General features: G+C 40.7%; 2 protein-coding genes across 16 annotated transcripts in view; one reads left to right on the forward strand and one right to left on the reverse strand.

Moving 5' to 3' along the window:
- The window catches only part of MANBA (mannosidase beta), a 58,656-nt gene extending 47,806 nt beyond the window's left edge, over positions 1-10,850 (forward strand). For 11 of the 12 annotated variants that reach the window (XM_038136296.1, XM_038136298.1, XM_038136297.1 and 8 more), the window contains 5 exons: positions 1,611-1,753; positions 3,484-3,741; positions 5,927-7,209; positions 8,095-9,542; positions 10,765-10,850. In XM_038136296.1, the coding sequence (XP_037992224.1) occupies positions 1,611-1,753; positions 3,484-3,741; positions 5,927-6,151 (626 nt within the window). In that variant the 3' untranslated portion in view covers positions 6,152-7,209; positions 8,095-9,542; positions 10,765-10,850. The remainder of the gene's footprint in view (positions 1-1,610; positions 1,754-3,483; positions 3,742-5,926; positions 7,210-8,094; positions 9,543-10,764) is intronic. The other variant, XM_038136295.1, reaches the window with a different exon arrangement.
- Positions 10,851-12,008: 1,158 nt separating this feature from the next.
- The window catches only part of NFKB1 (nuclear factor kappa B subunit 1), a 57,545-nt gene continuing 42,245 nt past the window's right edge, over positions 12,009-27,308 (reverse strand). For 3 of the 4 annotated variants that reach the window (XM_038136294.1, XM_038136293.1, XM_038136291.1), the window contains exons 15-24: positions 24,710-24,851; positions 21,497-21,611; positions 19,415-19,616; positions 17,567-17,736; positions 16,634-16,736; positions 15,584-15,708; positions 14,690-14,756; positions 14,200-14,372; positions 13,891-14,068; positions 12,040-12,227 (exon numbers count right to left, since the gene is read on the reverse strand). In XM_038136294.1, the coding sequence (XP_037992222.1) occupies positions 12,040-12,227; positions 13,891-14,068; positions 14,200-14,372; positions 14,690-14,756; positions 15,584-15,708; positions 16,634-16,736; positions 17,567-17,736; positions 19,415-19,616; positions 21,497-21,611; positions 24,710-24,851 (1,463 nt within the window). Of the gene's footprint in view, positions 12,228-13,890; positions 14,069-14,199; positions 14,373-14,689; positions 14,757-15,583; positions 15,709-16,633; positions 16,737-17,566; positions 17,737-19,414; positions 19,617-21,496; positions 21,612-24,709; positions 24,852-27,308 lie in introns of all 4 variants that reach the window. The other variant, XM_038136292.1, reaches the window with a different exon arrangement.

Consider the following 27,308-nt stretch of genomic DNA (forward strand, 5'->3'; position numbering starts at 1 on the left):
CATGGCATGGGAACTTAGGGACATGGTTTAATGGTGCACTTGGCAGGTGAACAGGCTGAATTTGATCCTAGAGATCATTTCCATCATAAATGGTTCTACAGTTTTATACTGAGAAGCACCAATATACTGAGTATGTTCATGAGTTTATTGACTGTCTGTTTTGAATAAATGCAGCAGCTTCTCCTGAAGTTTTCCTCCAGCCTTATCTCTTCAGTTTGCTTCAGTGCAATTAACTTGAATGCCAGTGGTGTTTTTGCTGGCAGCAGACTGATCTCATAGCACACTTCAATCTTGTGTGGGTTTTCCAGGCAGATAAGAGCTTTTCTTGTTCTCCAAGCTAGCTGGTTGTGAACTTGCTGAGAACGAGGTGATGTGTTAAGGTGCTAAACTGGAGCTAATGCACTTATTCTTCGCAAAGCTCATTCATGTCTATGTGGAGTGCAGACAAAGCATGTTCAAGTTCCACAACAGCCCTTTAAAGATGACTTTGGATAAGTCTTTAATTATGAGATGTTTGAAAGTGCTAAGAGCTTTGTACAAGAACCAAAACTTAAGAGAGTAATTACTGAGAGGTACAACAAAAACATCTCACTGAAAATATTCTTCATATGTCATAAAGCATACATCAGCTTTAAACTTGTTGTATAAAGTAAAGAGCCAGAAACAAGAATGAAACCAGTATCTAACTTTTCTTTCCTTGTGAGATGGTGCAGCTGACTTGCTACTTTTTTTTAGTGCCATTTCAGTGACTGGATAATAGTTGAGCAAGGACAAACTTAAAATGCAGATAGTGGGTGCTAGATGGAATGTTAATAGAGGAAGAAATGGATACAGTTTCTCTTTCAAAATATTTATGTGGCACTGTTGCAAAGCAGGAAAGCAAAAGTGCTTTTTTTGGAGAGGAGGCAGAGTTTGATGGCTTTTCCAATTTAATGGCAGGCTTTCAAAGTATTGAAAGTAATGAGGTACAGCTTTCCATTAAAGAAGCGGTGTGAACTGTTTGTCACGTGTCTGTCATGAATACTAACTCCCATGGAGGAGGTGTTGTCTCTAGATCTTGGCAAATTTGTTTTGCCACAGTTGTCTTTGGTTTGGGAACTTGTTTTTGTCTTTATTGTTACTGACGTCCTCTAAGGAAGAACTGAAAGGAGGACTGAAAAAGGGGAAGAGAGCACTTAGTGTAAGTATCTCGTCTCTTTTTATAGTAGTGATAGTCTGTGGCAATGCCAGTGTGTTTGTCTGGATTCTCAACAGCACAGATGTTCCAGCTGCTTGGTTTATGTGTGGTGTGTTGTGTCAGCCTTGTCACTTGTGCTCAAGGCTTCCTTTAACTGAATGACAGTGTAGCAGTGATAGGACAGAGACAGAGAAAAATGTAAACTTTTGGAAAAGCTCAAAGCTTGAAGGAGCATCAGATCTTTTCCAGGGCAGAGCCTTGCCTGGAAAGAAGCAAGAGTACCTTCAGTCATTCTTTGCACTTGATAGAGATGAAAAAAGGTGGAAGGGGATGTTGGATTGCCAATAGCAGGACCGGAAAGCACATACACGGAATGTGTGACAAGGCAATCTTGGATTCAGTTTCAGTCTTTCTTCTTTTTAACCATTTTTAGAGTATGGTGGTAAGTGGAAACTGCTCCATTATTTTGCCCAGAACTTCTTTGCACCACTGCTGCCTGTGGCCTATGAAGACAAAGGGATGTTGCACATTTATGGTGTCTCAGATCTTCATGAGGACCACAAGCTGACTTTGAGGGTAAGTGACACTTACCTCACCATTCTTGTGTGCCTCCTACAAAACTGGGAGAAGCTGAAAGGAGCCTGTCAAGTGAGCATGACAAGCTTCAGTAAGGCCATGCTCAAACATCATGAGATGCAACTCTAGTGTTTAATCTTAGGGGCAACACTATCCTTTATTTAAGTAGTGTGTAGTCCTTCACAGAAGAAGGAATTACTTTGTTTATAGCCTGTAGGTATAAGGCTGAAATGAATTATTCTGTTGAAATCTTAAAGGGATTGATGGTTAAATAGAACAAAGTGTGAAAAATGGTACCTCAATACTTAACAAAACTCTTCCCTGGGTGTTAGAACTAGATAACCTGATTAAGTAGAGGGGAAAAAAGGAATTGTACTATTGCTTACCAGTACTCAAACAATACAGTTTTGGGAAAAAGGATGGGATTATCTTCTGAAATATGAACAGCACATCTTCAATTGGATGGTCACCTATGCATGTCACCACTTTGCAATTGATGCCTTAACTGTTTTCTGATAATGCTGTAGAAACTGATAGGATTTTTAAGTCAGTATTTGGACTGCTGTGTTTTCTTGTAGACAACAGTCTTCCTTTTCAGCTTGTTACATTTTGTTGCTGTTAATCATATGGCAGCCAGACCCCAGATGAATTTAGGGACCATTTTCCACTATGAGCAATAGCTCCTGACATAAAGTGTGTCCCATGTGAAAACAGTATGAAGGATAGGAAAACAGACCTCAAGACCTGGAATGACTCACTAGTAGTATAAGTATGTCAGCTCCTAGATCATTGCTCTGTCTGGTGGGCTTCCATGAATTTTCAGATTTATAAGGTTGCTTATATGGAGTAATATATGCTACAGAAAATGGTTGCAATTTCTGGATCGGTAGTTCTTGGAGTAGGACTGCACTTAATGAAATTGTTCGTTTCCAGTCTGAGTTATTCTAACAGACATAAATTCAGATTTTCTGATAGCATCAGAGAAGTGTTGGCAGTAGAATAGTTCTGATGAATACTGTATATTGCACTTCAAGAAGATTTGGTACTTAACTCTTGAAAGGAGTTAAGATCTATTCCTGACTCCACACTCCTGTTAAGGCAAAAAATAACTGAAAATTTATGAAACCAAATGTTTTAATTCTTATTAAGTGCTCAATTTCCAAATTATGCCCTTTTAAAAAGGGTAAATTCATAATGAATGGAAGATGTCTGGGAATGTATTTTGCTGTATTAATATAACTTTCATAATCCATTTTAAGATGATGGAGTTTTCTTCTGTTTAATGGTTATTATGCAGGAACTCTAGCATACCCAGTTGGGTTACATCAGATAACGCTGAGCAATCTCAAGAAAATCCTCTGTTTGAGTTTTTTTTAAATCCAGGAAGGGAGGAAAAAGAGTCAACAAATTAGTCACTCAATAATTCCATTTCCCAACAATCACTTGGCAGGAATTGGCAATCTCTTCTTCTCAAGGAGCCTGGAGAAAACAAAAAAGTCTTTGCAGATCAAGAGCAGCTCCAGAGTGTTTGAAATGGACCTCTTGTTAGAATTTTACAATGATCTAATTTTTATGCTATATCTATTGTGTAGTTTCTTGGTAGGTGGAAGTCAGCTGGTGCTGTCAGAAAAATGTCTGTTGTAATGAGCAATCTGAAATCTAGGATGCTGCATTGTTTTCACAGATGTAGCCTTTTTCTAAGCTTTGTGCTCTCTCAATGTGCTTGATAGGTCGTAGTGCACGCCTGGAGCTCTTTGGAGCCCGTATGCACCCTTGCCAAAGAAGGTGTGACTGTTAAAGCACAGAGTGCTGTCCCCATCTACAACGAGTCCATCAGTGACCTTCTGGAAAGATGCAGAAATTGTACCAGGAGAAGCTGTGTTATTACTTTCTGTCTCGTGGGAGAAGATGGGCTCCAGAGTCCTGTGAACCATTACTTCCTTTCATCATTCAAGGATGCCGTGGGATTAGAGAAGACCCAGCTTAGTGTAAGCATCAATCATGCTAAATTATTGTATTTGTTTTTGCTTGTCCTACAGCTTTGGGTTGTTTGCTGGCTATGCAGTGTCTGATTCCACTGAATGTTCTTTCTCCTTAGTTGTTGCTCTTCTGGCTTCCAGGTTGAGCTCAAAATCAGATTTTTTTCTGGTGTCACTATATGTGTATCCAGATAAGACTGCTGGGGTTTGTTTGTTTGTGTTTTTTGTCTGGGCTTTGTTCTGTTTTAAAGAATGAAATCTCCCTTTTATTTGTTTAGATTGTTTTCCACCTTGCAGCATTGCTCCTTTCTTTCTTTTTGTCCCTAGACAGCAAATAGCATCATGACAAGTGTTCTGGCTTGCAGACAGCACTGTATGTCAGGATGAGGTGATCCTACTTCAGTTGAGTGTGGAGTGCATTACTGTCAGCAGCATTTCCTCTACAAGTGCTCACGCTCTCAGATCAGTGTAACATTACTAACACGCAGTAATGCATGCTCCTTTCCTCCTCCTTCAAATCCCTGCCCTCCAGTAAGGGTTCTGATTTGCATAATAGTGATTATTCTTAATAGTTAGCAAGTGTGTCAGTCTCCTAAACAGGCAAAAAACCCATTAGTGTTGTATAACATTGTCATTTAGTCAATTTGCTACTTTTTCCTAGATTTCTTCTGCTCCTAGGAAGCTTGCTGTATATATAGAGAGCTTGCATGCCCTGTGTGTGCACACATGTTTTTATTAAACCTCACTTCTTAGCATGTACAGCTTATTGAAAAATTCCTCATCATCTGATGGGCAGGATGGGGACCTTTGTGTTCTCACATTTGGCTTTCAAACTACAGCTTTGCTCTTTAGTGCTAAACTGAACAAGAGGGGAATAGAGGTCTAATCTCTTTGAATCTGGACCAGCATAATTGCTTTACAAAAAGAAAATGGGCCAGATTTTCTCTTCTTATCTCTTTCACGACAGCACAGCCTGCCTCCTGAGTATACAAAGAAAAGAAATCAGCCTGGTTTAATTTTTTTTTTTTCATCTGGTGGTACAATCTGCAGTCTGAGTCATGCTGTGGGGAGGTTTTTTGTTTGTTTTTGTTTGGTTTTTTGGTTTATGAATAGTATTGTCAATAAGAAAAGCTCTGCAACTGGAGCATTTTTGGAAAATTTAATTCCTTTATCTTGTAACAGTGTTGTCTTTGCAATACTAACTAATAAGGATAACTAGCAAGGATAAATGCAAAGTGGTCATTTTAGGAAATGCAGCTGTGATTAAAAAAATGACCGAGTTGGGAGAGGCTGGTACATCTATACTTAGTTACTAATAAACTAACTGGGCTTTCAAATACATTGCTTGTCCAAGAGCTACAGTTCCTAGCATTCCTTTTAAAAAGCATCAAAAGCATTAGTCTCTCTTCAGGAAACAGAATGTGTAGAGGATGTGTGCTTTTTCTCAAAAATGAATAGCATTGCTTTTCTTGTAACCAGAACATGATGCCTGCACTGACTGTAATTTGTCCTCTTTTTGTAGATGGTTAACTGATATTTGAAAGTTATCTAGCATAATCGTTCATTGTGGTGAATGGGGAGTGCTGCATGAAAATGCATCCTGGCTTGGATTTAAAGTCTCTCTGAGATTTAAGTACTGATAGAGCCTAATACAAAACATTATACCTTGACCTTATATTTCACAATTATTTTTTTAATATATAACTAAATTAAGGATAAGGGCTTCACTGCCATGATGCATTAAGATGAGATGTCTTTCTGTCCTTCTGGGATTTTTACCATCTTTTGTTTCTGTGTATTTCTATTATGTATATAATTGAAAAAGGCAAGCTCTTCTAGTAGATGTGAACTGATAAGTTGAGTGAAGTGTTGGTGAAAAGACAAATCTCTTTCAATGCAGTAAGTATGGGATAGCAGTACTATGTAGAACTCAGATTACCATTTATTCAGTTATTCCCATAAGAAGATGGCAAAGTGATAATACTTCTTGGCATTTTTCCACAGTCTGTAGTATTCTGTAGGAAGGCTCTAGTAACATTTATAGTTTTTACATGATTCTTAGATATGAAGAATACTACTTTTGATCAAATGTGGTTGTTTTACTGATATGCAGGTCTTTCCCAATATGGGTGTAACTGGGGTCTTCTTTAACATGTATTTTTTAAATAATGCATATTTTTTATTTCTCTTTCAGGCCTCTGTGTCCCAACAAGATGACATTTATGTGTTTGCTCTTCAGACCACTGCAATTGCTCCCTTTGTTACTTTGGATGTAGGGAGTATAAAAGGCAGATTTAGTGATAATGGTTTCCTCATGACTGAAAAGAAGAAAATGGTTGTGTTTTATCCTTGGGAACCTACCAGTGTTGAAGAACTAGAAAGTTCACTAATCTTGACCTCTCTACTGGACGTTGTCTGAGAATACTTCATTTCCTTCCAGATAAAGAGTGAAACAGGAGGAGAAAAAAAAAATTAGAAGAATTTGATGGAAGCTGAAGTGGCATGCACTTTGAGCTGGCTGAAGAACATACTGTCTCTTCCTGTCTTGTGAATTTTAACTGCTGGTTCATTGTAAAGATACCAACAGCAAAGCTTACATATAATATATGTGGTGTCATGAAAACCATGAAAACACATCCATTTTCTTTGTTTGTTTCACTATGCTGCAAGTGCAAATTCAGTTTAGGATAACAGCAAGGTATGCTGGGGGCAAGGGAGAAGGACAGGGAGTGAAGCTGGGACTGCCTCCAGTAGGCCACTGAGCCACTCCTGGGCAGGTTGCTAAACATTCACTTGTCAGTCAGCTGTGGTTTGAAATGCAGCTGGGATCTTGCTGGGGTTCCAGAAGGATCCTCTGTTCACCCAAGCAAATATTAATTTTATTGCAAAGCAGAATCGGCATCACAATAGATGGAGTTTGAAGGAGCTCTGCCACTGATGTCCATTGCTGTCCTAAAAGCAGCAGGTGGGCATTACTCACTGGTGGTGTGGGGGGTCTGGAGCACGTGTGGGGGGCACAGCTGTATGTTCCATTGCAGAACTCGGACTCAGTTTGAGTTGTGATCACAGTTTTAATGAGCATGTTGATACTTGAGTGTTAACCAAAACTGACATACTCCTGAGTGAGAGGAAGAACTTAGAGATGAAAGGGAAATGATTAATGAGAGTTTCTTTCAAATGCTTTATTGGGTCACCAAAACAACTAACTGCAGTTGCATCTGGTTCAAAACAAGTCCTAGTTAAAAGAAGACATGAAAATAATCAAAATATGGATGCGTATGTGCCAATGTTAATAGATTCTGTAAAATAGACAGGGAAAATGACAGTCATGAGTAAAACTTGACAAATGCAGGCATTGACAAAGGAAATTAAATAGTTATTCTGGGAGGCATCATGGGCCAACAATACCAGAAAAATCCTTCCTTTTTTTTTGGCGTCCTGGAATCAAGGTGGAATCAAAGCAGCAGTAAAGTCAAGGTAAGAAAGAAAAAATATGGTAAGAAAGAAAAAATGTGGAGAAAATATGATTAATATGTACTGCTATAGTGTATTAGGAAGAGGGCAAGTCTGTTGATGTCTTTCTTTTACATTGATGGAGAAATGTCTCTTCCAGCAACATCTAGATAGAATTTCAAAATGGCATTTAATAGTGTTAAATAAATACAGCTTTGGAGGAATCACTTGTTTAGAGACAATCAAGAGACCTATCTGGAGGTCAGTGATATTTGTTCATCTCAGCATATGAGTGAAGTTTGAGATATGTAGAAAAATTTTTGGACTGCTAGAAGCAAAACCCATTCATTAATTTGGATAACTGTGACCTCGTCTAGCCTCATACAATTTTTAGGCAAAATCTTGAAAGAAATGATGTGGTACATGATTAATAAGTGATGAAGTGGCTATGCAAATAAAGTCTGCCAGCACAGTTACACATAACAGTGTTCTATTATTTTTTTCCCTGTTGCTTTCTGCAATTACCAGATTGACATAGCAAGGTTTGGGCAATTTTAAAATTATTGCTGTTTTTGAAGGTCAGGAGCTCCCTAAGGAGTAGGTTCATTCTTTCTCAATGAAAATCTTTAATTCAGCACTAGGGTGCCATTATGAAAGATTAATAATTGCTTAAGCCAAATGCTTGAACTCAAAACAGAATTTGAAGGGGAAGGTTGACTTCCATTATTGTTTTAATATCCTTAGTATGTTCTTTTGGTTTCCTGGTGTTGTAGTAGGTGTATATTTGTGGAAGGTGTTCTCTCACCATGCAGCAGTGGCTGTAAGGTGTGCTTTGGTTAACCATTGGTATTTTCGCAGTGGCGTCCTGTGCTGTATTGGTTACATTGTTCTGCTTTTGTCTTTTTGCAGAGATGGGAACACTCCTGTCCACACATCCATCTTGCCAGCTGAGTGTTGTTACAGCTGCAGCAGCTGTGAACTGTATTGGCAGGTCTGTCTGATGGGGGTTTGGCAGCAGGAGCCTTAGGAGGAGCATTTGGTAGGTGTGGTGCTTGTCCTCAGTGTCATTACATGATTGATGGCAGTAGAGGGGACTGGTCCTGTCAGTGTTCTTTCAGGGTGCTTCCTTGCAGTGTCTTGTTAAGGACCAGTGAATTCTCTTGTGCTCATGGCTTGTGTTTGCTTCTGGGCCCCTCTGGGCTGTTCTCCACTGATGGCAAAAGCAGCAGCCAGAGTGCCCCACAGCCATGACAAATGCCCTTCTAGAACAGAACTTGAGAGCAGGTTTGGGAAGAACACTGTGTGGTGTTGCCTAATCTGTTGTCCTAAAACCATTCTCTGTGTGGGATTTAGCTGTGAACACATTCTGGGCTTGCAGAGGCCATTTTGTGCTTTGGAGGGCACCTGTTTCTACTTCCTGCCTCACAAGGAAGACTTATTTTGCTCCAGTTTACTGGAGCATGTCCTTGGAAGCTTTTTCAAGTTCTGCATTTTCTCCAGGAAAGAAGCATGCAAATATATCTAAAAATTACTCTCTAAGTAAGTGTTCATAGTTCTCTGTTAGTCTTTCTTGTTACCTGCTGTTTGCGTTCTTTGTGGTTGGGACAAATTTTCTGCCTTAGAAGCACATCTTTCTTCAGTACTTTTACTTCTGTTAGTTCCCTTTTGGTTTTGGAGATGTGTAGCAGAGACCATTTCATTAACTTGAACCAGTGTCAGGAGCAGAGAAATGGGCCAATGAGTTTCTTATTTTCAGTAGAGGAGAGCTTGGGTTTGAAGCTTATAAACCAGCCTTGTTATTGTCAGAATCACTGTTTTCTTTCTTACCCCTTAGGGTACCAGGAATTCATGGTTTGAAATTCTTAGGACAGGTTTCAATCCAAGAGTTGTGTTTTCATAAACTTGCTTTCCAGTCAGATGTTACAAGGTAGCAGAACAAAAGCCCCAAATTCATTCAACTAGTGTGGAAAACCAAAACTTAAATGAAAAAAGGCCATCTCTGTGAGACATAGTCAGTCAGTAGAGACCTATAATATCTGAGCTAGTGCTCTTCTGCATTGTGCATAGGGCAAGGGTGACTGGATGGCTAAAAAATTATATAGTAGTTCAGTTTAAATGAGGCCATGGGAAACCTCTGCAGCTTTGGAAAAACATACTCCAGCTTGGCTCTGAGTAGGACATCAGGCTGCTTCATAATGCTGAAAGGAAGAAATGAACTCCTCGGTAATTGTGTTGTTTTTTGCTGTAGGAATCTTTTGAAGCCAGCAAAAGTTTGGACTGCACCATTGGCCATTACTGTAGAACTGCTTTATTTCAAGGCATGATCATCCAGAAACTCCAGAAGCTGTGGATGGTGGGTGAGTATTGACCACTGCACCATGAGCTAGCAAACGGGCACCACCATTCCTGTCCCTTTACTCGGGGGAAGCAAGGAGAGTGGCTCTTTTTTCTTAAATGCATGAAAGAAGCATTTTACTTTCCAGGCAAGGGAGAAAAGACAGTTCACATACCACTACATGTAGATAAGATTCTTATCCTTCCTGCAGTCCACAGAATCTCAGAATGCTGCCTAGAGCTACCAGTGATTTCCACGTTTGTACATACATGCTAAGATGATGACAGGAAATGAACAGCTATAGCAGCCAATCTAAAATCAAGGGTAGTTTAACTTTCTGAATTATTAATTTAATATCAAATGTAGAGAACATCTGAAGAGATCTGTTGTCACAACTTCTGCTGCTTTCCACAAGTTTCTGATGTTTATTACTGCAGCAGAGTAGCAGAATAACAGAGCGAGCTCTATTCCACTGCACATACAGATTAAGTTTGGAGGTTTCTCTCTATAAGCCAGGTGTAAACAGACATGCTCATTAGTATTTTTCTATCTCTAAACAAAGGGGAAAACCCAAAAAAATATTAAAGCCTTTTTTTGTTAAATACACTGAAACTGAGAAACTGCCATTTAAAGCACTTCCATACAGAGGACCTAGGGGAGCTGCTGTGCATGATCACTAACCTGATAAACAACTATTATGCAATAACACCTTAAGAAAATACAGATCCAGGTATCTTCTGGTGGTTTAAAAGCAGAGCTGGTCCGAACTAAAGCTAAAAGGTGTGCATAACAGCCGGGGTGCCCTGGTGACCTGCAGGATTGTAGAAACATCAGTAAAAATCTCTACCAGCCCCCTGAGCTGTGCTGCTGGAAATTTTTGGAAGCGGAAGGTGTGTTTTACTTGAACAGCAGCTCTCCTGGGGCTTAAAAAGCCCCTCCACTCCTGGAATATGAGTTTGCCTGTTTCTATTAGAGCTGGTATACAAAGAGAACACTGGAGAAGTACATTAATGGAACAAAAATTTATATGCCTTAGACACTGCCTAGATGAGGGTTATACATACAAGAACTGAAAGATAGAATGGTACTTTTACTCATCTTCTCTGGAAGTAATTAACATTCTCAGTAATTCAGCTGGATTATAAAATTAATTCACAAGTTTTTTTCATTAGTCATCGTTTAATTCATTGCAGCAGCTACCACTCCAAACATAACCATTTTCAAGGTTTGATTCATTTTCTCAGGGGTGACACCCAGGTTACTGAAGACTGAGCTGAGCCAAGAACCACCTTGTCAACACTCCATCTTTGTGCTACAGAAATTGGCTAAAGTAAGTGACAGTGGTACAATGTCCCTCTTGGCTTTTCATCATGAACTCTGATACCTGTTCTGTTTAGCTGGGCCAACATCAATAACAGGACACTCAACATCTCAGAATTGATGTCAGACAAGGAGAAACACTGTTCATGAGCACAGTTACTACAGGAGATTCTAGATAGCCCAGAGAAGAGCTGTCTTATCAGAAATTTGCTGAGACACTAAATAATTGGTTTCAGTGCAAATGATTCTCTGCTGCCATAATGATGAGAACTAAAACAAGGAAGAGGCCTTAATCTCAAAGCACAGCTGCTCAGCAGTAGCTGATGGTCCTGCTCTCCCTCCATAAAAGATACTTTAGCTTTAAGCCAGGTGGCTTGCAGCCTTTTATTTTAGTGCTTGGAAATCAGCATGATCTTGTGTCAATGCCTAAAATGGAGATGCTAAATCTTCAATACCTCAACTTGAAAAGTAATGTCAAAATCACGGCAGGCACAGACAGGAGCATTAATTTTGGGGTTTTATTATAAAAGTAAAATAAAAATAAGCATTTAAAAAGCACGCTTTTTCAAAAAGGAACAGATATAAAAAAAACTATTTACAAGTAGGAAAATGCCAAACTTGAAAAAATTTTTGAATAAGAGGCACCAAAGTTAAGTTTAAATACATTATTTGAAATATACAAGATTATTTTAGGATTCTCTTTTTTTGGCAAGTTGTCACTGTTGTGATTAAAGTAATGATTTTTCTTTGCCAGCTATTTTATAAGCTGTTTGCATGCAACTGTGCTGCAAAAAATATGAAGAGAGCAGCTAGAAAGTGTATCCTCTAATTGCTCATGTGCTCAACCTCTTTAGTAGGTTTGTAATATGTATTAACAACTTCTTTTTCATCTGTAAAAGAAAATCCTCACAGACCAGGGAAGCTCAGTCAGTCTTTCACAGCATCCAGACCTGTGTATTAATGCAGCAGTCGAGCGCTGGTTGTTGTAAAAGGCTTGTAAATGAACACAATTAAATGTACTTGAGGAAGGAAGCAGTGGCTAGGAGTCACAGGCTGCAGTTGCCATTTGTTCAGGTTCAGGTGGGATTCTTCCAGTGCACTTTTGGTTGTGAGTTCCCTTCCCTCTGGCCAGGATGACACTGATGTAATTTGAAATGTCCCATTTGTTCCTGTAACTGCATATTGCCAACTGAAGATCACTAGTCAGCTATGTAATTGCTTTGCCCTGAGCTTTCATGTCCATAGCCCAGGGCCATTTTGCCCAGCGTTAGTGAGGACTTGCTGGTCAGAGAGTCTGAGTAAGTGAAGCTCAGCTTGCGGAAGGAGGTCTCCACGCCACTGTCACACGTACTTTCGGCATCTTGGAATCTGCTATTATAGAGCTCACCTGAGGGACAGAGAAAAGGGAAACATCATCATTTGTGTGGCTTGAGCAAGGTTGCTTTAAGAAAAGCCTAAGGAATACAAACCAACAGGGTTAAGCTCTTCAATAGGAAAGTAAGTCTAGCATGAGGTATTGTAATAGGAAGAGCTGCACTGAATGTTTCCAGGCCACCAAAGCATGTGATCTGATGTACTGCTGGCAGAGATCAGCTTGCAGTTGGGAGCTTGGATGGGATGAGAAGCCTGGTCCTCTACTGACACTAATGCTGTCACTGCACTTGGGTCAGGACTCTGCCCAGCTGTACTGATCACAGAGCAAAAGGTTCTCTGGTTCTCAGAGTCGCACACTGTGCAAGTGTACAATTCCAGGATGATGCTCCTAAAACTTCTAATTCATGTTATTTCAACTTACAGATTTCTTTTTGAAACAAACACATGAAGAGCTTTCATCTAGTGAGTGACCCTGAAATAGGAACAAGTCAATAGCATCTATCACCTGTGCAGGATCTACAGGAGTGCCTGACTGCAAGAGCTGAAACTGAAGGTAGGATGTGGGATCGGTGTGACTAAAACACTGGTGGTACCTTAGGAGTTTAGTCTTGTTTTTCTAAACAAACATCTTAAAATAAATGATGATACCCTCCATGTTGCAGAGGGAGCAGAACCCCTCTTACCCTTCAAGACGAATCTAAAGGGGCAATATGTGATATGTAACAAGCACATTTTTGGGTGGGTGTGAAGGTTTATTCCATGACTGACCAAATAGTAGAGAATAAACTGGCAATGTTAGACTGGAATGGAGTGACTGTGGTGTTTCTTTTTTCTTACCAGAAATACATACAGTGTTTTCACACAGGGTGTAAAGTTTCCACATTTGGCTACAGGCAGCACTACCAGTGTTTGAACAGGAAGAAACAAACATTCTTGTTACTAAACCTGGCCAAGCATGGACTGAACTGCCCTGATGACAAACTTTTCAGTCTCTCTTGAGTTCCCTGTCCAAAATTACTGTAGGACCTCTATCATTGAAGGTGTTCAGAACTCAGAAGGTGTTCAGAACTGGACATAACATGGGCAACCTCATGTCACGTTCCACTGGCCCTGCTCTGAGCACATAGTTGGCCAGCAGGGCTGCTCGAGGACCTGTGTAACCTAAGGCATCCCCAGTTTCTTTGCCTACAGAACACTGGGCCATTTTGGAGTGCTACACATTCTGGAAGGAGGAATTTAATACTGAAGTCTTGCTGAGAAGTTTAGGAACCCAAAACGTTTTTGTTTATCCAGATATGAGGGGGGGAAAAAAAAAGTCAAAAGCTAATGACACTTGTACACACCTGGGAGATAATTGCCTATTTTCCCAGTACCTCCAAGGCATTACCATTAGCAGCAAATGGTAGGTGTCTGGTTTTAGGAAGGGTCAGCAGTACAATGAATACTGTGATGTAGGCATACTGATTCAAGTGGTTAATTTTTCCTCTCTCTCCTATGCCTAGCAGATACCTCTGATGAGAGGGGTCACACTGTAGTAAAATATTTCTGAAACCAGTAAGCAGGTGAAGCAGTGTGTGCAAGAAGGTGTGCAATCCTAACAGTTCTAGATAGAGTGGGGAAGGAAAACTGAAAAAAGGTCTTAAATTAAGCTCTTCATATTTTGCTGTCAGTTTTACCTGTCTCTCCATTTGCAAAGGTGAGTGGTGATGACAATGGAAGAGCTTTTGCTGTGCTGTCCTCCAGGGGAGACGGTCTGCGTGAGATGGACAGCGCTTCCTGAATTATTTCTATGGCTTCTGTGTGATCCATCTGTCTCAAAGCAGTGATCAGCTCTTGAACTGTACCACCAGACACCTGAAAGAGCAGACATCAGATACTCAGCATGATCCAGGCTGGCTAAAACTGCAGGGCTGCACTGTCTCACTGTGCAGAACAAGGTTCTCTACGTCTATCAATGTTCTTTATAACCTGTTACAGCACATTACCTCATAGTTATCCAGCAGAGTCTTCGATGGGGAAGGGCTCAACCTGAAGGCATTATTAAGTATGCCAAGACCCAGTTTTTGTGCTAGGGTGGACCAGTTTTTGGTTGGATCGGGCAATTCCAATAGTTTGTAAAGCTGCATCTTGGAATTCTCATTCAGCTCTCTCAAATGTCCTGGGGAACAGAGAAATATGTTAGTTGATTATTTATACAAAAAATGCACCAGTTCATTTTTAAGAAGAAACAAAGCCAAACTGAAGACTATTTGACAGTTCAATCCCAGCATTTACAAATGTGTTGCTGAAATACTGCAAATGTACTCCTTGTCCTTGAGATATCTTAAGGGAATCATGCTCATTCTATGAGTGAGGGGGTGGGAGGGCACCTCTTCTCTCTCACCAGCTCAGTTACAAGCAGGGCAATGTCTTCTGCCACTATGCTTTCAGTTCTTAATTACTAGAGGGATACTGTCCAGTCTTTATAGGTGTTACCTTGTGTGAGTAAGTCCTCCAAAACCTCTGCTGACTCGTAGGGTTTGCCATTTAATATGTCATACACCTAAGAGAATACATTAAAGTCAGTATTTAGCAGAAATCTGGTTAGTTTCCATTAAGTCTCAGCAGTGTTTTATAAAATTCTGTCTGTAAATCAGCATTTTTTTCACTCCTAGGCTCAGTATGACTAAGGACACTGTACAAAACCTGTGCTAAACTTTAGGGAGAAATCTTGAGAAGTTAAATCTTCCTTTATTTTAAGCTGTGTCATCTGGCAGCTATTTTCAAGACACAGAGGAAGTCTTGGCAGTAAATAAATGGCAGTAGCAGAGACTAAGCAAGGAGCTGCTGCCTGTCTGCAACTAGTAATATAAAACAAAGCCTGGGTTAGATTTTCACCTAAGCTTGGTACCACTCCCCAGCTCCGGATGATTACAGATGCTGACTGCTTATCCTTCACATTCACACCAAGCCACAGGCTCAATAATCAGCTCAATCACTGTTTGGGTAGAACACAGGAGTGCATTTTCCCACCACACACAGGCTGCAATTCTGAAGAACACTCAGCAAAGAAACCCATTGGAGAATGGGCCTTCAAACACAAGCTGCCCACCCAGGTAAATACTTTCCCACACTGAAGACTGTAGTGCAACTTCTTCAAGAACTGCCTGGTCATTTCTGTTCAGCAGCCTTAGTTCAGTGGAGCTTTCTTCCAGTGCTGTTTCATCAGGGGACTTTTATGGCTGAATTAGCTTAATTTTTGATGGCAAATTCATCAAATTAATTGCAATAATTTTGGATGCAATGAAAGGAGCTGGCTGAGAGAGCTGAACTATCCTTTATAATTAGGAAAAAACCAAAAAAAACTAAAAGAGAAAACAGACTACATACCTCAGAGTTGGCTGCCATATCCAGTGGTGTTGTTCCAGGCACAATCCCTTCATCATCATCTTCATCGTCTTTCACATAATCTAGATCAAACAATGGCTCAAAGTTCTCAATGTGAGGATTTGCACCTGAAAAACAAGGGGAGGGGGAGAAAGGGGCTTCAAGTTGCTTCTCATTAATATTTAAAATGTGTGTTCTACCTACTGAATGGCAAATCAGCTAATTTAGCTACTCCAGGTAAATGATATTTTATATCAATATAAACTATATTTTATATTAAGCTAGCAAGTAGCTCTTTTTATCAGTTACATTTAAATGCTGTCACATCTCTGTACAATGCTACTCTCCATTATAAAGAGGAGAAAAAAACGACAAGCTGAGCCTTAGGGCCCAGAGAAAGAGCTCTGGTTTTATCAACTGACTCCCAGTCCCATGTTCACATCACACAGTACAGCATGCGTGTGATGAAGGGATGGTGTGGTGCTGCTGTTTAGAGTGTCAGAGAAAGTGGGGGTGTTTTTAAAAGTCCAAGCAGGCAGCCTCAGCAATGGGAGGCTTGGGTTTCTGTTTCAAAGGAGAAAAATTAGGTTTAAGTACAATTGACAAAATGTTCCAATAAATAATCCAACCTAATTCTTCCAAAGTGACAGCAACAGGAGACACTAACAAGCTCATGCTTCAGCGATGGTATTTTTTTTTTTTGGCTTTTTCTTTCTAAAGCAGTCCAACACTTATCCCACATACATAAAAAGATCTCTTCTCCACTTCTTCAGCTATAAAAGCTACAAAAGATACTCAAGAAACTTCCCAAAGTCCTCTCGAGATTTTTTTGACCAACATAATTTGCCTTTCCAGACATTAGATGGTGCTGAAGAGTGATGAGTATAGCACCTCAGAGCAGGACTTTCTGAGGAAATTCAGACCTTCTTGCTTTTAACATCTTACTTCCTCCACCCATTTAAACAAGTTCACTGGCACATTCTTTTCTACTTTGCAGCCTTCTAATTTGAATTGTCACTGTGAAAGAGAAGTCTCCAGCAAAGATTTCCATACCTGCTGCTTTGAGAACTGCTGCCAATTTTGTTGAGCCCCTTCCAGCTGCTATGTGAAGTGGAGTTGTCCCATCATATGTAGTGCTGTCCACATCTGCATCACCCTAAGTTTTTGTTGAATGGCAAAAAAGAAAAGAAATCTGTACAATGCAGCTGCAGAGGCTCATGTCAGCATAAACACTGCTACTGTGCAAGTAAGCACCATTCCATGCTTAGCTGCATAAAAACTGTTGCCTGAAAAGGAGAAGTTAGAAAGTAACTACAGCTGTCTGTCTGCATGTATAGAGTGGTAGTGTGCTCCACTGTTAGAGCAGGAGGCACAGGGTGTTTCTCCAAACAGGTCATGTGGATAAAAGCCACTTTGCATCCCCTGTAAAAGTTCTGCCACCTGACTGCCCGTGGCCTTTGGAGTGGGAGTGGTGTGCACAGAATCCTGCCCTCCTGCTGCTCATCAGAACAGCCAGTGTGGTAGCACATCCATGCATGAACACAGAGGAAAGCTACACAGCCAGCTGGGGTATGTAGAATTAAGGATACCAGGGTCAAGGTGTTATGATGAAACAAATATTTACAGATTGCACAACTACATCTCTCTACACAACTCTATACATGTTCTACTTCACACAGATGAAGGGATGAACTTGTTCATGGTAACTTCAGTGCCTGCCAACATTACTCAGTGTAAATTATGCATAACATATGCAGTCAGGTTAGGGTCACAAACTCTAAATTCCTCAACTTGGGCAAAAGCTTCACCAGCAGTGCTGAACAACATAACAGTACCAGTAACTTTGCCACTATACCAGTTCAAGTAATGAAGTCAATAAACAGTAACCTCCCCTCTCACTTCTGTCATTCTGAAGCACTCAAGGATTGTCAGCAGCTTTTAAATATGTAATTGAAAAGATCTGGAAGAAAGAAATTCTGCCTTTACCTCAAGCAAAAGGCAGCCTGCCAAGGGGATGTTCTCTTGTTCAACAGCCAAGTGCAATGCAGTTCGTCCAGATTTTTGTTCCTGAGCATTGACGTTAACTCCAGCAGCAATCAGCTGTTTGAGGCAGGACATGCTATTTGCCATCACCACCATGTGAATTGCACTGAGACCTACACAAAACAAAACCCATCCATCATCTGCATTAATATTGTAAAATTCAGAAATGTCAGAGTAATGAGTTTCAAAGTGAGAAAATTGTAAAATGAGTTACTGTAGTTACCTCAGCAGAAGTAACAAATTTTGCCTGCTTATACACTAAAAGATGACAGAATCATAGAATTGTTTGGATTGGAAAGGACTTCAAAGATCATCTAGTTCCACCCCAGTCCTTGCTGTGGGCAGGGACACCTTCCACCAGACCAAGTTGCTCTAAGACCCATCCAACCTGACCTTGAACCTACTTCCAGGAATGAGGCTTCCACAACTTCTCTGAGCAACCTGTTCTAGTGTCTCATCATCCTCACAGTGAGACATTTCTGTCTTAGATCTAATCTAAACTCACCCTCTGTCAGCTTAAAGCCACTCTCCCTTGTCCTGTCCCTATACGTCCTCATAAAACACCTCTCTCCAGCTTTCCTGTAGGCCCCCTTTGGTACTGGAAGGTGCTGTAAGATTTTCTTGGAGCCTTTTCTTCTCCAGGCTGAACAGTCCCAGCTCTCCCAGCCTGTCTGCAGAGGAGAGGTGTTACAGACCTGTGAGCATCTTCATGCCCTCCTCTGTCCCTGCTCCAACCAGCCCATGTCCTTCTTATTTATGCTGGGGGCCCCAGACCCTAAGGGAGTACTCCAGGTGGAGGCTGAGGATGAAGTGAATGGTTTTAATAAATATGTTCTTTGTGCATAAATTGGAACTTGGAGAGTCAAAACCATGCAAGGAGAAAAAAATCAGATTACGAGGTGGAACAGAAGGCAGGAACTACAGAGCTCACCTAGAGCATCTTTTTGCCTCAAGAGAATAGACTTAAACAGAAAATCTGCATCTTGGTACTAAACAAGTAGGTACCCCACACTGGCCCCATCTGCCACTGAACATCTCCTCTAGAAAATGGTTTGGAGAGTAACTGGTATATTTTAGTATCATCCTCCTGTAAGGTCACAGTAACCTGACACCCAAGAAACCTGCACCAGAAAGATAATAATAAAGCCTTTTTTAAAAAACCCAACCAACACCCAACCAAAAAAATCCTCTCTTTCTGAAGAACTGAACACAGTTTTTTGAATCCCTGACAACAATTTTAGGTCAGATATTTTACAATCTACTAGAGCAGGAGCACTAAATTGAAGTCCCCAACGCACTGAAAAATGGGAGAACTGTCTCTTTGTGGTTATTTTACAGGCCTTAATTCTGTATGGTCACAAAGTGCCAGATGTGAAACTCAATGCTAGTCCAGAAACTATTTCTAAGGGGATTTCATTCACTAGGCAGGAGGAAACATTTTCTTCCGTGGGGATTTTTAAAACAAAACGAGGATGCAATAAGAACAAGATGAACACAAGTGTTTGAGGTTCTGTGAGATGGACGAGAATGTACAGGGACAAAAATTCAAATCCATTCTGTGTCATGTGACCATTACCAATCTTCCTGTTCTGTATAACCTGAAAACTGACACGCCTGTGCTCTCTCATCTGTGCCTGCAGGCATATAAAAACCAAGGATGGCATATGCAAAATGGGGAAAGATGTTATTTTCAGGGTCTGTATCTACCTGTGTAGCAACACAGAGTTGGCAGGAATTGTGGTGGGTTTGTCTAGTAGGCAAGTGTAAAATACAGCCATTATCTTTCCATACCTTCAGCATTGGGGAGGTTGACCATGGGAGATACCTTCTCATGCCTGAGGAGTAGACTCAAAATCTTGTCATCTCCTTCAGTAGCAGCTAAATGTAAGACAGAATTGCCGTGGCGATCCAGAAGGCTGACATCTGCTTCAGCCTTCAGCAAGTCTTCCACCACCTTTGCCTGCTTTGTGATTACTGCCAGGTGCAGGGGGGTCTGCAAGTGACCGAAGCAAGCCATGAGAAGATAACCAAAGCTACATCACTTGCACAGAAATCTCTGAAACCCATAAAAGCTTCTAGCGTGAGAAGATTGTACACATATGCAAGATTTGGGTTGGCTTTGGAGTGATGTAGCTTCTTTTCTACTGAACACTACAAATAGGGTTTCTACATACTGGAAATAAAAGCTGCCTTGCCAATGTCAGCAGTTGGACTTTGGGAGGAACAAAGATGCTGCCTATTCTATAAACCAGGGCACTGACCTAGCTATTTGAGCATTGCAGTGCAAGGGACTCGGGAAATGAGATCATCCCTGTGTCCCACACACACTGCAAGCATGCTTCCACTGCTGCCAAGTTCATGCCACAGTGGGAGCACACGTGCTCCCTACTCCCTGAGTAGGGCTTTCCAGGCCCTATTCAGATCCTTTAGCAATGAACCATCCTTTCATTTTGCTCCTGAATCAGAGATTTACAGCCATGGGGATAGGAGTTCCTTATGGCTGCACAGAAAAGAAGAAAATCCTGCAGGTTCTGTGCACTTGTCAAACTGCAGAACAATTGTGCATTTATGCCATGTGTGCTGAACTAGCTGATCCCATTTGCACATTCCCCATTTCTGTGCACCTGCAGCACTGAGCAATGCTCAGGCTGAGAGGTTTTGGACCTTCCTGAGGTTGGTTGCATTCTGCATTCTTGTCAGTTCTGAGCAGCATCACACTGAACATACACATGCATGTATTTAAACAGTAAGCATTCTAGTGAGGTCTGAGAAATGGTATTTCCAATACTAAAATAATTTAAAAATTGAGTAAGATTCCATATCTAGATTACATTGACAGAGGACTTTAAAAATAAAGATTAATTCCAGCTCTGCACAATAAGCTGTGTTTGTCAATAGATATGTCAGCTTTCAGAATATCTGTAGAGAAGGAAAAATCTAGCCCAAGCCTACATTCTCTTCTGTTAATGGCTTAAGGTTTAAGTTGAAGGTAGGGAGAGCTGTAGAGTTCTGTAGTCAGGGATTTATTTCCTGTGCAGAGCCCAGCTTTACTTCCTGTTTCTGTTAAACACAGGGTGTAGAATTCAATTCAGAATCTTCTGCTTACTTTCAGCAGCCTCCACATTTCAAACTTGCTTTATAAGAACATAAAAATGTGAAGGAAAACAAACAAGTCAAAATAAACCTTCTGGGACTACCTGTACTGTCAGAGTGCTGCTTAATTTCTCAATCTCTTATATTTATAAGAGATTATTTTCCAGGCAAGTTCCCACAGCTCTTTTCAGAACTTGAATTGCAATACAAACAGGCCAGACTATAGTTGAGAAGACAGAACTGTGCCTGCCAGTTGTTTTCCTCCTAGGTTAAAGACAAGGGGATGGGCTTCTCTCAGTTACTGCAGAAATGAAAGGGAAATCTTGGTGCTCACGTGATGGGCACAAATACAATTTGGGCTGTAGGAACACCAGAGGTTATTATGGCTTCCACATGTGCCTACAGATAGTGCCTATAGATAACTGATGATGCAGGAACTGACTCATGATCCCAAGTTAAGCAGTGTCAGAAAGGTCAGAGGAGCCCAGAGCTGTAATCCATACCTCTGGTTTAGTGACAGAGAAGTCAAATACTGAAGCCATGAACTGAAGAATTTACTCTTTTTGGACTGTTCCACAGTTAGCCCATGGGGACACCTCTGTTACCATCAAGAGAATTATGGACTAAAACAGTGAAAACATGCTCTCTTTCCTCCACGACCTTCCAATATATCCTTGTTTTTAAACTTGTTTGCATCAGTCTGGTCTCTTCTCACAGACAACAATTTGTGCAATTTCTTTTTTACTGGCTAAACAATCAGCAACCCCCACAACTGCTCACCTGATAGAGGTCATTTCTCATGTTAATGATGTCATTGTAATTTAAACGGGGCATCACTTCCAAGAGGTTTTTCACCAGCTCAGTATGAAGGTGGATAATTGCTAAATGAAGGACACTGAAACAAACAAATAACAGATTAACAAATTCAGACAGTTTTCAAACTCACTGCAAAAGTTTCAAGACTTTGCTGTAGATTTGACTGCATTCTGATATTAACACTTGACTATTAGAGATAATGATTCCAACACTAAGTATCAAGACCTAAAATGAATCCCAACACTGAAAGAAACCAGGTGAAAAGGTAACTGTTTAACCCTTCAATCACAAAAGCAAACTCGGGATGACTTTTGCTGGCCCTCAGCATTACTTTGCAACTAGGCTAATATAAAAAATGTGTGGCACAAAACAATTATTTCAGAAATCCTCAGATTCTCTGCTGGTTTTTCATATTTTGAATTATGCAGCAGATAAACACTTCTTACTGTGACAACCTTCCTGCAGAATTTCCACAAGCCTCTCTGCTACCAAAGCAGACTTTCCCTTACGGGTTTCCCCAGATCTGTGGGTTTTTCTTCATTTCGTTTTCAAACAGAAAAATGACTAAGGACTCAGGCCCAGTGACTAACAACCACAGGATTTGCAACAGTGGCCAGAGGCATCGTGCCAAACAAGCACCTGGTTTGAGACATGAGTGACTGCATAGCAAGTCACTTCTACTGTGTTAATGCAATGGTCCTTCCTGTGTTCTTCTCCAAAGGCAGGTCCCTGGACGTGCAACATGGCACCAGGAAAAAGCAGGTTGTGAATCCATCACCCCTGTCCCACAGAGCTCCATTTGCCTTGCTGCCTTAGGACTTCATTTGAAAGTCATGCCCTTTGTTTTCAAACATACCCTGCCAAACCCTTCATTGGCACATGCTGACCACCTTCTAGACTCATCTTTGAGCAAGTTGCTGCTGACACAAAATATCAGCACAGGACATATGGTGTGTCTGTTGTGCCACTCAAGAAACACCTGAACAGTCTCAGATTTACACTTTTGTCAGAAAAATAAAAAGGAAGTTCCATGCCATTCAGGGCAAGGAGTCATCTAGAAATTGAGACAGAAAGCAGTCAAAACCAGAAGATATTTTAAAAAACAGGAAAAAAATTTACAAACCAAACTCATCCTTAAAGGGCATTTTTTATTGATTCTATACACTGCTAGTGGAAGTCATGGCATCTTCCCTCCTTCAACTCCCCTGTGCTGTACGAACAGTTCCACCATTACTGGAAAAGTGCTGTTCTCCTGCTCTGATAGATGCTTTTCATTATGCTCTGTATCATGCTGACATTTTATTTCCAAATCTCACTACACAGTAAGAGCACTAGAAGCGCATTTGTTTGTCTACTGCTTTTTCTTCTCATTTCAGCAGCAAGTATTTTAATTTTACCCTACCATTATATGTGATGCTGCTGACTAGACCATGAAAGATCAGTTCAATTTCTTAAACATTCCTACATGAAAAAATGCATTTGAGCACCACTGTAGAGCCATCAGATATCTACAGAGCAGTGGTACTGGTATAAATACAGTCACAGCCAGTGTAACTGAGTGTCCACTGTAAATATACACTAATCACAGGTTTCTGGGTTCTGTCTCAAAGCCATAAATTGTTGACAGCAAAGTTTTTTGAAAGGCTTAAGCAAAAACTTTCTAGTTGCCATATAATTTTTTTGATTAAAGTGAAAACCAAGGCGATTTATTAAGTAATTTTGACCTTTTTCTTCTCCCCCAAGAGAGCTGGAAGACAATCACCAAAGCTTTGCTTTGTTAAAAAGTTGTGAAGTAATACAGATGTGTATTATGCTCACAGAATAAATCCATCTCAGGAGAAAGGCAACGTAAACTCGAGCCTCACATAATTGCAGGTACTTCTTGATCCAGCAAGAAAACAACTATTTATTATCACTCTAAAAAGTATTTATCTTAGTTAAAATGCCCTGCAAGTCCAAATCTGAGCAGCGCCTTTTTGGTATTTAAATGCAGGGCCTACTTGCTCAATACTCCTCTAAGTCCCCCCCTTTCTTTTTCTAAACACAGAAGCTGTACTGTCCATAGCACTTGCAGATTTTGTTGCTAGCTCCCACCTCCTTCATATTCCTGCTTATCTCAAAGCTGACATTAGATTTCCAGTTGGAAAGCAGAGTTGTAAAGTATCTCGCTCTGATTGTGCAGTCCTCTCTCTGTAATCTGAAGCCAATTTTCACTGAAAATTGAGTGAAAGTGGTAACCTTTCTCAGAGTAATTGAACAGTGGGATACAGGTCTCAGTCACTTCAAATTTTCCTTCTAGCTAGACACCTTGAGGCTCAGCTGGCTTCTACTGTTCAAAACACTACAATTTAAGGAAATGCAGGTGATCGCACAGGGCCTGCCATCTAAAAAGTGAGGATGTGATAGTGTCACTTGCTCATGCAAGAGATTATCTTTGCATTTGTTAAGAGCCCTTCTGCTGAATTTAAATAACTGATCATTACTTCCAGACAGTACTTCACTCTACAGAGTTCCACAGAACCTGCATGGCTGTAAAGTAATAAAGTGGATTTCTACTCCAGCTCACATTATTAAAAGATTGATATGCAAATATTAGCAGCCAAGTCTGCCACAAGCATCTGTGCAATCCCTTGGAAGACAACAGTACACTATAGACATAAGCAAGAGCAAAACAACGTCCTCTGGAAAGAACTTGATGTCAGTGGGAGAAATGCAGTATGGACCCTCCAGCTATTGTTTCTACATCTCCTGGTGCATCTCTTACTTGAAGCATCCTATGAAGACTTAAGGACTTGCATGGAATAAAAAGCAGGGTCCTCTCCTTCAGCATCAAGCTGAGGATCCCCATACACCCACCATGTATCATGATGCAAGCACAGCAATTCATGCTCAGTCAAGATTTTAAGTAAAAAAGGGCAAAGAAACTCAAACTCACAGCATGCTCAACACATCCTCAATGACCAGATTATTTTCTGACAGGTACGGAATCAATGAAGTTTATGGTGTACATGACTTCTTTGCAAATGAAACAAAAGTGTCTAAATTACAGCTGTACCTCTCCCAAACAGCAGAAAAGAGAAGTGATTGGCACCCATGAGGGACAGAACAAATTGACTACACCATTCTGCCCCCAAACTCATCAGTTTCAACCCAGCAAGTGCAGTGTGGTCAACTCACTTGTCCCCGTTATCATCCTGGACAGCGGTGAGATGGCGCTGAGCCGCCAGCAGTGCCTTCACATCTCCAGTTACTGCATAATCGAAGAGAGCATTGCAGTGGCGCCTGGCAAGCTGCATGGCCTTCTCCAAGAACAGAGCATCTGCAACACAAAGTTTCCTCTTCATCAGCTCGGTTTTCCTTGGAACACCACCTACTTTTGACAGGCACTTGTGCTGCCACAGAAATGCAAAGTGCAGACCACCAAGCATTATTCACTGCTTCACTGAGATGGTCGCTAATCACTTCTCAGAGGTAAGGACAGAGGAGACAAAGGCCTGGGAAGGAAAACTAGGTGCATGCTGAGCACTCAGGCACCAGGAACCCTGAGAACAGTCAAATCTGGAAGCTCCCTCTGGTTTGACTGGCACTGAATTAACAGCACTGATGTGCAGTTGTGTGAAATGAGACAAAAGGAGCAGAAATTGGATCTGGAACTTGCAGGTCCAAGTAGTTTTGCCTTGAGGAAGCTGAGGCACGGGAAGCCTAAGTGACCCATCAGATAATGCAGAGAGGCTCAGAGAAAAGCTATGGAATAAATGCAGGGCTTTGCACTCCTCCTCCAACCCAAATCATGCAGTCTGGCCTGCACAGCAGCAGCACAGAGATCTTCTGTTTAAAACATTTCACTTTTTGCAATGCTTAGTATTTGTTTCCTGATTTTAGAATTATAAAGCCACTGAGATTTCCAAAAGCAGAAGCTGTCATGGTGGGTTGACAAAAAGGAGAAATGGGAGAAAAGAAACTCATTTGCAGAAAAAAGTAACTCCAGCTGCTCTGTCAATACTTCTGTGGTTCTGTATCAGCAAGAAACTAGTGAAAATGAAACAGATGAGCTCTGAAACTACAGCGTCATTCTGTGAAGCAGTATCATCTGAAACCAGCCTGTATTTTAAACAGTTTCATGTTTCTATAAAATCTTGTAAGGCTGGGAATTACAAAGTGCAAACAAGTACAACCGACTGTGTCATTTAAAGCACACATGGGGAAACAATAGCCAGGATTTCCAGCTACACAAAACCAGGCATTTAGACTGGGTCAGAAGCGTGTCCCTGATGAACACGAACACATCGAACACATCGCTGCTCTAGGGCAAAGACTTACTCACCTATCCATGAAGCTTATTGTTCTGGCCAGTGCCTCCCTGTGGCTGCTGTACTGTATGCCTAGGCTGATGGATTTATATTTGCCATTCACCTCTTAACACTAAATGTGTTACATTCAGGATACGTATTCAGGTTAAAGGGTGTTAAGCAGTTCAGTCTTTTCTCATTATACACATTTCCAAAGATAAAAAAGAACTGGATGTTGAAATTCTCTGTTTTTCCAAATCAAACACACAGGAAAGATAACCTTCAAAATATTATATGTAACTTTTAATCTAATAAGCAAATGATCTAGCCTGCAGTAGCTATTTTATGAAGCCTGTTCTGCACCAATTCTTTGTATAATCTGGAGCTAGAAATTGCCTCCTTTCATGCCATTACAATAGATTAAAATAAAAAAAAAAGGTCAGCTTCCTGCCTACAATATTAATTGCTTGGAAAACAGGTAAACAATACAGACCCCTCCTTCATGACAGCTAAATGGACATTGTTATTTCTTCATATCAGCACAAGATTTTGTTCTCTGAACCAGTCACAGGATTTATCACAACCAAAACAACAAACAGCAGGTTGCATCAGCACTATCTGTTCTCAGACCACAAGAAGCTACACCTTGGAGGTGTTTACAACTACAGCCCATCTCTGTGCCACTTTGGTTTCTCAAGCCACAAGTTTCTAGTGCTGTTAATAGCAAGTGTCAGACAGGGCTGACACACACAAGGTGATGTGTTCTCTCCCTGATCCAGGGAATAACAAAAGTTGTCTAGATCATGTTGCACTTGGTAAAAACCAGAACCCAGAAATTCCTTGGTGCTCAATTCCTACCAATACCATGTCTCTCTAGTCCAACTGCTGGGTTTTTTTTATTTTATGCTTAGCATGATTACTCAAATCCTTTTATAAAGTCTCCATCAACTACTTAAAAAAAACAATCCAGGAAATGCACATCTTGCTGTCTGGGAAAGGATGATTTGTAGTTTTCATATATTTTAGAACTCTGCTGCTAAACCAGTTCTGATTACTACCCTTGCCTTCCTCCTCCTTTCGTTTTGTTGCCTGAAATAAAAAGACAAAACCCCTTACAACAGTATTAAAATGGTAAAATGAAAAACAAGTTCTTTATTAGAAGCTTCCAGATGTGCCCATAGTTATGGGCTATGGGCACACCCAGGAACAGATTTCTACAGTTTTTGTAAGTTTAACAAATTATCCTATCTAACAAACATTGTCCAATTAGGAGAGCAGCTGGTTAGGTAATTTTTCCCCCAGGTACTGCCCCACTGGAGTTGGTCCAGGGCTTCTTTGCCCAACCTCTTGTTATGTCTTTCAAGATTCTGATTGGAAAACAAAATGTTCTTTCAGTAGGCCCTCTACTTGAAAATAAGACTAAACAGTATTTCAGGAGTGTGTTAGAAGGTTAGCTTATTACTCTAAAATCTAAGAGAAAGGGTAGG

The sequence above is a fragment of the Motacilla alba genome, chromosome 4 (genome assembly GCF_015832195.1).
Source record: "Motacilla alba alba isolate MOTALB_02 chromosome 4, Motacilla_alba_V1.0_pri, whole genome shotgun sequence".
Lineage (NCBI taxonomy): Eukaryota > Metazoa > Chordata > Aves > Passeriformes > Motacillidae > Motacilla > Motacilla alba.